Consider the following 12,844-nt stretch of genomic DNA (forward strand, 5'->3'; position numbering starts at 1 on the left):
GCGTTTGCGACACGTCCGTGCGCTTTTCTTGAGGATGTGGATGACTCAAAGTGATGCAAACGTCAAACTGTCGCTTACGTAAAGCTGTGATTTCCGCCGTTTCATTTCTTACGCCAGAAGTTTCTCAATTTTGCAGAAGTTTGTTTGATATAACGGGACAAACTACAGCCAGAACCTGCACCACAACACCTTTAACGGTTTGTCCTGGTTTTGTGGACATATTTGCGGTATTGTCCTGGTTTTGTGGACATATTTGCGGTATTGTCCTGGATTTGTGGACATATTTGCGGTATTGTCCTGGATTTGTGGACATATTTGCGGTTTTGTGGACATATTGCGGTGAAATGAAGCGGGACTGGAGCGGGACATATCCCCGGGACACACGCTGGGCTGTGGCCGCAGTGGGAGCGCTCTTCCTCGGGCTGATGGCGTCGAGCTGCGCCGCGGAGGAGGCGTCGTGTCACGGAGCATACGACCTGTACTTCGTCCTGGACAGGTAATGCACCAAGTGAGCTACACGTGAGCTACACGTGAGCTACAAGTGAGCTACACCTGAGCTACAAGTGAGTTACAAGTGAGTTACAAGTGAGCTACACCTGAGCTACAAGTGAGTTACAAGTGAGTTACAAGTGAGCTACAAGTGAGCTACAAGTGAGCTACAAGTGAGTTACAAGTGAGCTACACCTGAGCTACACCTGAGCTACAAGTGAGTTATAAGTGAGTTACAAGTGAGCTACAAGTGAGCTACACCTGAGCTACAAGTGAGCTACACCTGAGCTACAAGTGAGTTACAAGTGAGCTACACCTGAGCTACAAGTGAGCTACAAGTGAGCTACACCTGAGCTACACGTGAGCTACACGTGAGTTACAAGTGAGTTACACCTGAGCTACAAGTGAGTTACAAGTGAGCTACAACTGAGCTACAAGTGAGCTACACCTGAGTTACAAGTGAGCTACAAGTGAGCTACACCTGAGCTACAAGTGAGCTACACCTGAGCTACAAGTGAGCTACAAGTGAGCTACACGTGAGCTACACCTGAGCTACACCTGAGCTACAAGTGAGTTACACCTGAGCTACAAGTGAGCTACAAGTGAGCTACACGTGAGCTACAAGTGAGCTACAAGTGAGCTACACGTGAGCTACACGTGAGCTACACCTGAGCTACACCTGAGCTACACCTGAGCCACAAGTGAGTTACAAGTGAGCTACACGTGAGCTACAAGTGAGCTACAAGTGAGCTACAAGTGATGTAGGTCCGGATTTAGACCTGTTTTAGTCCTGGTTTAGTCCTGGTTTAGTTTTGATTATATCTTGGGTTGATGTTTATCGTTTAATTTCTTTGTTTCTAGTGTCTTTGCTCATCTTTTCTCGATTATACTTGGATTAGACCTGGTTTATCCTGGATTAGACCTGGTTTATCCTGGATTAGACCTGGTTCAGATGTCTCTAATTGTAATGTATAGTTTAGTTTATATAATGTCTAGTTTAGTTTATATAATGTCTAGTTTAGTTTATATAATGTCTAGTTTAGTTTATATAATGTATAGTTTAGTTTATATAATGTCTAGTTTAGTTTATATAATGTATAGTTTAGTTTATATAATGTATAATTTAGTTTATATAATGTCTAGTTTAGTTTATATAATGTATATTTTAGTTTATATAATGTATAGTTTAGTAAAAGTGCCAATAATTGAATAGATCATGCACAAAATCTGTCTTTCCCACGTCAGCGACAGAGGTTTTACCCTCACAGTTCTGGACACATGCCACAACCATGAGCTCAAACTGACCCTCTTGCAGCTGCCCCGCCCTCTTGCAGCTGCCCCGCCCTCTTGCAGCCGCCCCGCCCTCTTGCAGCCGCCCCGCCCTCTTGTAGCCGCCCCGCCCTCAGCACCAACACTTGCAGAGGTCACACACAGTTACAGTGCTGGAGCGGTCATTCTTTAAGGTCAGAGCTGTTTATGTGAAGTCACTTTATATGTGGCATTTCCATGTGTTTATGGTGACGGCTCTAGAGAGCGTGAGCTCCAGAACACTTCAGAACACTTTAGAACACTTTAGAACACTTCAGAACACTCCAGAACACTCCAGAACACTTTAGAACACTCCAGAACACTTCAGAACACTTCAGAACACTTTAGAACACTTTAGAACACTTCAGAACACTCCAGAACACTCCAGAACACTCCAGAACACTTTAGAACACTTTAGAACACTTTAGAACACTTCAGAACACTTCAGAACACTTCAGAACACTTTAGAACACTTCAGAACACTCCAGAACACTCCAGAACACTTTAGAACACTCCAGAACACTTCAGAACACTTCAGAACACTTTAGAACACTTTAGAACACTTCAGAACACTCCAGAACACTCCAGAACACTCCAGAACACTTTAGAACACTTTAGAACACTTCAGAACACTTCAGAACACTTCAGAACACTTTAGAACACTTTAGAACACTTCAGAACACTCCAGAACACTTCAGAACACTCCAGAACACTTTAGAACACTTCAGAACACTTCAGAACACTTCAGAACACTTTAGAACACTTCAGAACACTTCAGAACACTTCAGAACACTCCAGAACACTCCAGAACACTTTAGAACACTTCAGAACACTCCAGAACACTCCAGAACACTCCAGAACACTTTAGAACACTTTAGAACACTTTAGAACACTTCAGAACACTTCAGAACACTTCAGAACACTTTAGAACACTTTAGAACACTTCAGAACACTCCAGAACACTTCAGAACACTCCAGAACACTTTAGAACACTTCAGAACACTTCAGAACACTTCAGAACACTTCAGAACACTTTAGAACACTTCAGAACACTTCAGAACACTTCAGAACACTCCAGAACACTCCAGAACACTTTAGAACACTTTAGAACACTTCAGAACACTTCAGAACACTTTAGAACACTTTAGAACACTTTAGAACACTTCAGAACACTCCAGAACACTTCAGAACACTCCAGAACACTTTAGAACACTTTAGAACACTTTAGAACACTCCAGAACACTTTAGAACACTCCAGAACACTTTAGAACACTTTAGAACACTCCAGAACACTCCAGAACAGTCCAGAACACTTTAGACCTTTACAAACAAGACTTACCCACATGTAACAACAGCACATGGACCAGACTAGACCAGATTTAAACTAGATATTCTATAAAACAGGTCAAAAACTGTTCTAAACCTGTAAAACCTGAACTTCATCAGGTCTAACTCTGTAACATAAGTCCAGGGAACTTTCCATGAGACAGTTCAGGGCGTGTGTGTTGTGTGTGTGTTTAAGTGTGTGTCGTGTGTGTGTTTAAGTGTGTGTCGTGTGCGTCGTGTGTGTGTTTAAGTGTGTGTCGTGTGTGTGTTTAAGTGTGTGTCGTGTGCGTCGTGTGTGTGTTTAAGTGTGTGTCGTGTGTTTCGTGTGTGTGTTTAAGTGTGTGTCGTGTGTGTGTTTAAGTGTGTGTCGTGTGCGTCGTGTGTGTGTTTAAGTGTGTGTCGTGTGTGTGTTTAAGTGTGTGTCGTGTGCGTCGTGTGTGTGTTTAAGTGTGTGTCGTGTGTGTGTTTAAGTGTGTGTCGTGTGCGTCGTGTGTGTGTTTAAGTGTGTGTCGTGTGTGTGCCGTGTGTGTGTTTAAGTGTGTGTCGTGTGTGTGTCGTGTGTGTGTTTAAGTGTGTGTCGTGTGTGTGTTTAAGTGTGTGTCGTGTGTGTGTCGTGTGTGTGTTTAAGTGTGTGTCGTGTGCGTCGTGTGTGTGTTTAAGTGTGTGTCGTGTGTTTCGTGTGTGTGTTTAAGTGTGTGTCGTGTGTGTGTCGTGTGTGTGTTAAAGTGTGTGTCGTGTGTGTGTCGTGTGTGTGTTTAAGTGTGTGTCGTGTGTGTGTCGTGTGTGTGTTTAAGTGTGTGTCGTGTGTGTGTCGTGTGTGTGTCGTGTGTGTGTTTAAGTGTGTGTATAAGTGTGTGTTTAAGTGCGTGCGCTGGTTGACTTCCTGGTTGCACAGATGCTCCAGATTGCTCCCGTCAGCTCTTTTCCTGGTATCTGTCCCGCTCGCTCTCCGTCTCCTGAGCTGCCTCTTCATTCTTTTCATTGTTTTCTTCAGAGAGTCTTGAGCTTGGTTTGGATGTTCTTTCAGTGTGAAACAATCAGAGGAAGGGAAACTAGGTCTAAAACCAGGACAAAACCAAGTCTAAAACGGGTCTAATGCAGTTACGTGAAGTTAACTCTGGAGACGCAGGGTTTTCTTGTAAATAATGTGATAAAATATAAAATCAGTCTGTCACAAATCCCACCGTCTGCACTAAAGTCTGGACGTTTGCCCACCTGGAGTACTGATGGTCACATGTTTGTGTTTACTGTTGGTCACATGTTTGTGTTTACTGTTGGTCATGTGTTTGTGTTTACTGTTGGTCACATGTTTGTGTTTACTGTTGGTCATGTGTTTGTGCTTACTGTTGGTCATGTGTTTGTTTACTGTTGGTCATATGTTTGTGTTTACTGTTGGTCACATGTTTGTGTTTACTGTTGGTCATGTGTTTGTGTTTACTGTTGGTCACATGTTTGTGTTTACTGTTGGTCATGTGTTTGTGTTTACTGTTGGTCACATGTTTGTGTTTACTGTTGGTCATGTGTTTGTGTTTACTGTTGGTCACATGTTTGTGTTTACTGTTGGTCATGTGTTTGTGTTTACTGTAGGTCTCATGTTTGTGTTTACTGTAGGTCTCATGTTTGTGTTTACTGTTGGTTATGTGTTTGTTTACTGTTGGTCATGTGTTTGTGTTTACTGTAGGTCTCATGTTTGTGTTTACTCTTGGTCACATGTTTGTGTTTACTGTTGGTCATGTGTTTACTGTTGGTCATGTGTTTGTTTACTGATGGTCACATGTTTGTGTTTACTGTTGGTCACATGTTTGTGTTTACTGATGGTCACATGTTTGTGTTTACTGTTGGTCACATGTTTGTGTTTACTGTTGGTCACGTGTTTGTGTTTACTGTTGGTCATGTGTTTGTGTTTACTGTTGGTCATATGTTTGTGTTTACTGTTGGTCATGTGTTTGTGTTTACTGTTGGTCATGTGTTTGTGTTTACTGTTGGTCATATGTTTGTGTTTACTGTTGGTCATATGTTTGTTTACTGTCGGTCACGTGTTTGTGTTTACTGTTGGTCACGTGTTTGTGTTTACTGTAGGTCTTATGTTTGTGTTTACTGTTGGTCACATGTTTGTGTTTACTGTTGGTCACATGTTTGTGTTTACTGTTGTCACATGTTTGTGTTTACTGTTGGTCACATGTTTGTGTTTACTGTTGATCACATGTTTGTGTTTACTGTTGTCACATGTTTGTGTTTACTGTTGGTCACATGTTTGTGTTTACTGTTGTCACATGTTTGTGTTTACTGTTGGTCACGTGTTTGTGATTACTGTAGGTCTCATGTTTGTGTTTACTCTTGGTCACATGTTTGTTTACTGTTGGTTATGTGTTTGTTTACCCACGGTCACATGTTTGTGTTTACTGCTGGTCACATGTTTGTTTACTGTTGGTCATGTGTTTGTTTACTGTCGCTCACGTGTTTGTGTTTACTGTTGTCACATGTTTGTGTTTACTGTTGGTCACATGTTTGTGTTTACTGTTGGTCACATGTTTGTGTTTACTGTGGGTTACATGTTTGTGTTTACTCTTGGTCACATGTTTGTGTTTACTGTGGGTCACATGTTTGTGTTTACTGTTGGTCACTTTTTTGTGTTTACTGTTGGTCACATGTTTGTGTTTACTGTTGGTCACATGTTTGTGTTTACTGTTGGTCATGTGTTTGTTTACTGTTGGTCACATGTTTGTGTTTACTGTTGGTCACGTGTTTGTTTTTACTGTTGGTCACATGTTTGTGTTTACTGTTGGTCACATGTTTGTGTTTACTGTAGGTCACATGTTTGTGTTTACTGTAGGTCACATGTTTGTGTTTACTTACTAACAATATAATATAGTACACAATAATATGTCTGTTTGCCGTAACCCGACCGACCCGGTGTAAAATTAGCCGACTGAAAAAAAGATCATTATTTTGTCAAAATGACGCCAAATTCTTTTATTTTTCTAATATTTCGCCGACCGGTCTTTCCTAAAGTGTTGTGTAGAATACTTTTATAACGCTGGTGAAACTCATCGATCTTATGGATCTTCCCTCGGGGCGATTACACGACATCACAACAAACATGACGGCGCCCGTGTCCCCCGCATGTCCCCCCCGCTCGCCTTTGCTACCAAAATAAAGGATGACGTACAAAAGGTCGATTTTTTTTTTTTTTTTTTTTTGAAATATCTTAAAATTGGGAGATTTAGTCGATCGAGACGTTTTCCGTCATTGACTGTTGAAGCCTCTGACCCCTGGACTGTTGAAGCCTGACCCCTGGACTGTTGAAGCCTCTGACCCCTGGACTGTAGAAGCCTGACCCCTGGACTGTTGAAGCCTCTGACCCCTGGACTGTTGAAGCCTGACCCCTGGACTGTTGAAGCCTCTGACCCCTGGACTGTTGAAGCCTGACCCCTGGACTGTTGAAGCCTGACCCCTGGACTGTTGAAGCCTGACCCCTGGACTGTTGAAGCCTGACCCCTGGCGGTCACTGCGGGGCAAAAAATGGCGACGATTTTGCCTACCGTCCGACCCACTTGAAAAATGTTGACTCGGGTTCCTGCAAACAGACAATTGATTTGGGGCGGCCTTATTATGATACTATGATACTAGTATTTTAACCCTCAAAGCCAAAGTATCGATATCGTTTGTGAAAACGCTCGATCTCGGTTTGTCTTAAACGATGTGAACGGCGTGTGTTCCAGGTCGGGCAGCGTGGCCGGAGACTGGGTGGAGATCTACTCCTTTGTGAAGAATCTGACCGATCGATTTGTCAGGTGAGAGGAGTGGGCGTGTACGCGAGGAGTGGGCGTGTACGCGAGGAGTGGGCGTGTACGCGAGGAGTGGGCGTGTACGCGAGGAGTGTGAGGAGTGGGCGTGTACATGAGGCGTGGGTGTGTACATGAGGAGTGGGCGTGTACATGAGGAGTGGGCGTGTACGCGAGGTGTGGGCGTGTACGCGAGGTGTGGGCATGTACGCGAGGTGTGGGCGTGTACGCGAGGTGTGGGCGTGTACGCGAGGTGTGGGCGTGTACGCGAGGTGTGGGCGTGTACGCGAGGTGTGGGCGTGTACGCGAGGTGTGGGCGTGTACGCGAGGTGTGGGCGTGTACGCGAGGAGTGGGCGTGTACGCGAGGAGTGTGAGGAGTGGGCGTGTACATGAGGCGTGGGCGTGTACATGAGGAGTGGGCGTGTACGCGAGGTGTGGGCGTGTACGCGAGGTGTGGGCGTGTACGCGAGGTGTGGGCGTGTACGCGAGGAGTGGGCGTGGGCGCGAACGCGAGGAGTGGGCGCGTACACGAGGAGTGGGCGAGGAGTGGGCGCGTACGCGAGGAGTGGGCGAGGAGTGGGCGCGTACGCGAGGAGTGGGCGAGGAGTGGGCGCGTACGCGAGGAGTGGGCGAGGAGTGGGCGAGGAGTGGGCGAGGAGTGGGCGAGGAGTGGGCGAGGAGTGGGCGAGGAGTGGGCGAGGAGTGGGCGCGTACGCGAGGAGTGGGCGCGTACGCGAGGAGTGGGCGCGTACGCGAGGAGTTCACGCCCACTCTCCTTACCATGAGGGGGGCCCGCCTCTCCACAGATCTGACCCGTAACTTGTCTCCACGGCGATAGACGGCTTTACTTGTGGACCGCGCCGGTTAACCCATCGCCGACGGAACAAATGCAAAATGAACGTGATAATCCTCATCGTTATCGCAGATGTGTTTGATTTAATCCTGTATTCACCTGCCCCCTGTCCCCGCCCACATCCTTGTGTGTATGAAGAGGCGGGGCTTATCACAGCGAAGAGGCGGATCACATTTCTGTTATCAAGCTATTTTAGATGAATAATGTGATTTACAAGGAACAAACTGTAAAATAATGATCTGTAGTTTACAATTCAGTAACAATCACAATACGTCTCCTTTAATCCTCTTTAAAGGTCCTCTTCTCTGCTCATGTTCTGAGCCCCATGAAAACACGCTTCAAATTTCCCACATTTATGACATCAAAGACTGATCTGTATGATTGTTTTTACGAAGCAAAATTTGAATATGGAGTACATCGTTTATAGTAAAGATAATATTTCTGCACGTTTGGGATTAACGACATATATTTGTGTCAATATCGCCCAAGTTCAGGCCAAAGTAAAAATACAAGAGCCGTTTAAAAGTCCAATAACACGATACAAATAATGCAGAATGTGCTCTTTATCAAATGGCGTCGCTACGGCATTAGCTCGCGTTAGCTTCCGCGTCGGCGTCCGCTAACACCGCCCCTTCTTCTTCGTCTTCTTCCTCGTCCTCGGAGTTCCACCTAATTCTCTCGGCGAAACTCATCCCAAACTCCCCTTAATGTCCTTTTAACACATAATTAATTAGTGGAGGCGTCTGGACGAACCCGGCGCGGCGCGACGCTTTCGAGCCGCGCGGCGCCGTGTCTGCCAGCGCCGCTCACTGTACAGACGGTCGCCGCGGCGCCAGAACGCCAGAGCGGTCGGCGGAGGAAAATAGCAGTAGCAGCAGGTGGGAGTGGGAGGCGGTCTTCTGGGCTGCGAGAACGGACATTTGCACCGGGGGGGAGGGGGGCGGGGGGAGGAGAGCGAGGACACAATGGAGATCAGGAGCGTGTCGTCATAGCGCTTAACCATCACGGCGAGTGTCGTAGGAAACGGCCCGTGGCGAAACATCGACTTCTCTGTTGTTCATCGAGACTTTTACGTTTCATTCTCGACCAAATGAAGTTTGAAATGTGGAAACTGGAGATATTTATGAATAAAAGCACAAAAATATGAAAGAGTTTATCCTTTTCGGACATTTAGATTTAATAATGCGTGAGTTTAGTCGGTTTAATCCAATTGTGATTTGAACATATTGTTCTGATTATGTCTTTATCAGAATGTGGTTTATGAACCTCAAGGGAAAATAAAGAAACTAAAACGAAATATCACTTTCACTGTAAGACTAAAGTTCTATAAATCTGTGTCATCAGATAAAAAACTCTAAATTTACATTTAGTTAACATATTTAAATTTTTTATATATTTACATGTTTACACGTTTACATGTTTTAAAATGTTTTACACGTTTACATCTTTTACACGTTTCACATGTTTTACACGTTTTACATGTTTTACATGTTTACATGTTTACATGTTTTACATCTTTTACATGTTTACATGTTTTACATGTTATACATCTTTTACATGTTTACATGTTTTACATGTTTACATGTTTTACATGTTATACATCTTTTACATGTTTACATGTTTTACATGTTTACATGTTTTACATGTTATACATCTTTTACATGTTTACATGTTTTACATGTTATACATCTTTTACACGTTTTACATGTTTTACATGTTTTACATGTTATACATCTTTTACACGTTTTACATGTTTTACATGTTATACATCTTTTACACGTTTATATGTTTTACATATTCAAATGTTTGACATGTTTAAATGTTTTACCTGTTTTACATGTCTACACAATTTACATGTTTTACACATTTTCATGTTGGACATGTTTTATACGTTTTACACGTTTTACATGTTTTACATATTTACATGTTTTACATGTTTTACATGTTTTACATATTTACATGTTTTACATGTTTTACATGTTTTACATGTTTTACATGTTTTACATATTTATATGTTTTACATGTTTTATATATTTATATGTTTTACATGTTTTACATGTTTTACATGTTTTACATGTTTTACATATTTATATGTTTTATATATTTATATGTTTTACATGTTTTACATGTTTTACATGTTTTACATGTTTTACATGTTATACATCTTTTACACGTTTATATGTTTTACACGTTCACATGTTTTACATATTTACATGTTTTACATATTTACATGTTTTACACGTTTACATGTTTTACATGTTTACATGTTTTACATAACAACACACAGATCTGAAACAAACTTTTGGGAAAGAAGAATCACAGTTTATTTCACCTTAAACATTCTTCTCCTGCTCCTGGTTCAGACACAGGAGGAGGAGCTGAGGACAATCTGCTCCACAATGAGCACACGCATGGCCCACTTCTGTCGGGCCATGTGGAGCGGGCCATGTGGAGCGGGCCATGTGGAGCGGGCCATGTGGAGCGGGCCGGGCCCCCGCCGAGCCCGGCCGCCAAGGCACAATCCCAGGCATCTCACACGTTTTGTCCCTGGCTCCGGCTCCAGCGAGACAGGACTCTGGGGCCCGCGAGCCACACGGCTCGTCCTGGGACGGCCCAGAGGCCCATTTCACATCACGTTAAAGACGTATTTATTCTTTAGCCGGTGTTTTTATGTGTTTTAAACCAGGACATCCTTGTTTCACATTTGGCTCATTTTAAAATTAATTATTGATGTAAATGAATAGATGATAGAAATAGAAATTATTGCTTGCTGCACCTCCTCTGCTCACGGCTGCATCATGTGGGCATCATGTGGCCATTATGTGGCCATCATGTGGGCATCATGTGGCCATTATGTGGCCATTATGTGGCCATTATGTGGGCATCATGTGGGCATCATGTGGCCATCATGTGGCCATCATGTGGCCATCATGTGGCCATCATGTGGCCATCATGTGGCCATCATGTGGCCATTATGTGGCCATCATGTGGGCATCATGTGGCCATCATGTGGCCATCATGTGGCCATCATGTGGCCATCATGTGGCCATCACGTGGCCATCACGTGGGCATCACGTGGGCATCACGTGGGCATCACGCGGGCATCACGCGGCCATCATGCGGCCATCATGCGGGCATCATGTGGCCATCATGTGGCCATCATGTGGCCATCATGTGGCCATCATGTGGCCATCACGTGGCCATCACGTGGCCATCACGTGGGCATCACGCGGGCATCACGCGGGCATCACGCGGGCATCACGCGGCCATCATGCGGCCATCATGCGGGCATCATGTGGGCACGTATCGCCACCTCTCCTTATGCTCCTCAGACTCCCAGCGCCATGCTAATATGCTAACATGCTAACGCCGAGCTAAGCGTGTGTTCTGGGAGGCGCGGCGCACATGCCAAACATCTGACACTTTCTCACTATAGGCGCTCGCCGTGTTCTACTACAGAACGTGTGAATCGTTAGCACGCTCGCCTCACAGCAGGAGGGTCGCCGGTTCAAGTACCAAACCGCTCGAGGCCTTTCTGCCGAGCGTTTGAAATGAGTGCGGGAAATGGCAAATTCATTCAGTTTATTATTTAATAGTCACTTTACACAGCGCGTCATTCATCCACAAACAAGCGAAGCAATTCATTTTAATAACTGTGTTTTTATGACTCAGAAACCTGCACGTTTAAGAGGTTTTGATCTAAAATCGATTTATTCTCTTCATGAACTCTGTCAGGATGATCTCAGTTCAGCTTCATTACGGGCATTTTGTGTTCTAAACAACCAATCGATTAATCGGCAGTATATCTGACTAATTGATTATCAAAACAATCATTGGTCGCCGCCCTAGTGGTGAGATACGTCTGACGTCTGTAACACTGACGAGGATGAAAGCTCTCACCTGAAAGTCATTTTCAATCTGAAGGACATGGTGTGAGCAGCAGCGTTTGTACTCTCCTGAGCTGTGATTGGATCTGCCAAATCCCGCCTCTTCACAGCGATGAGCCCCACCTCTTCAAATCAAATCAAATCAAATCAATTTATTTTTGTAAGGCCCAAAATCACAACAACAGTTGCCTCTGAGGGCCACAGGGAGAAATGAATCAACAATGTCTGTGGTGGCGATGAAGTCAGACAATGTCTGTGGTGGCGAGGGACGATGTCCCAGGGTCCTCTGTCCTTAGACTCTCCTTCTCGGCCAGGAAAAACTACAAAAAAAACCTCTTTGGGAAAAAAGCGTAGAAACCTGGAGGAGTTCCAGTGAAGGAGAGATCCGACTCTCACAGACGGACAGACGGACACGAGGAGACTAGAGCTGGACCCACTCTTCAGGCAGATGAGGGACCGTCTGAGTCGAGCTGGACCCACTCTTCAGGTGAAGAAGCCCCGCCTCTTCACAGTGACACGTAACAAGCGGCAGATTGTCACTTACTATTTTAATTATGAAAAGCGACTATGACATTTTAGAACTCGACATGTGTCACTTGGCGTCTTAATGTGGGCGGGGCTGGGGGGTAGGTGAAAAGCTACAGTTGCAGGACAAAACGGGATTCACTCGAAGACACCGTCAAAGCGCAACTTTGAGGAAACGCCTCTTTAGAGTTCATAACACGTCCCTCTTCAAACCTCTCTCGGTTTCTCGGCGCTTCTTTGCCCGTCTCCGCGAAGCAGGAAGTGACTCAGCCGCTGCCGCCGCCGCCCGTGTGTTTGTGCCCGTTCCTCCGCCGCCGCCGTCACTTCCTCGGAGGCGCGTCGACTATTAATACGTGACACTCGGCGGCCTTCTGTCTCTGCTCTTACATCCATCGTGAAGGAGGAGGAGAGAAACCAAAGCGGCACCAGCTGCTTTTCCATCTAAATGTTAGAACGTGTCACGAGTCGGCGAGCGCGAGGCGGGGGAGGGGGACAACCGGATTGTCGCTTCAACAGTTCCGAGTTCAGTCCGAGAAGCGTGATTTATGAAGCGAGAGTGCGTCTGTGGAAGCGCCGAAACATCTGCTGGTTCTTCCTCTGCTTCAAGTGGACGTTTGGCGACCGTCTTGACCCTGTTGGGAGGCTCTTCAACAGTGACACTTTTACTTTA

General features: G+C 45.0%; 1 protein-coding gene across 2 annotated transcripts in view; it reads left to right on the forward strand.

Annotated features, from left to right (window-relative positions):
* The first annotated feature begins 65 nt into the window (after nucleotides 1–65).
* The window catches only part of antxr2a (ANTXR cell adhesion molecule 2a), a 111,421-nt gene continuing 98,642 nt past the window's right edge, over nucleotides 66–12,844 (forward strand). The window contains exons 1-2 of one of the 2 annotated variants that reach the window (XM_072433471.1): nucleotides 66–496; nucleotides 6,846–6,917. In XM_072433471.1, coding sequence (XP_072289572.1) covers nucleotides 345–496; nucleotides 6,846–6,917 — 224 coding nt within the window. In that variant the 5' untranslated portion in view covers nucleotides 66–344. The remainder of the gene's footprint in view (nucleotides 497–6,845; nucleotides 6,918–12,844) is intronic. The other variant, XM_072433472.1, reaches the window with a different exon arrangement.

The sequence above is a fragment of the Eucyclogobius newberryi genome, unplaced genomic scaffold (assembly GCF_026437365.1).
Source record: "Eucyclogobius newberryi isolate DKJ021-1_F unplaced genomic scaffold, fEucNew1.0.hap1 SCAF_6, whole genome shotgun sequence".
Classification (NCBI taxonomy): Eukaryota; Metazoa; Chordata; class Actinopteri; order Gobiiformes; family Gobiidae; genus Eucyclogobius; species Eucyclogobius newberryi.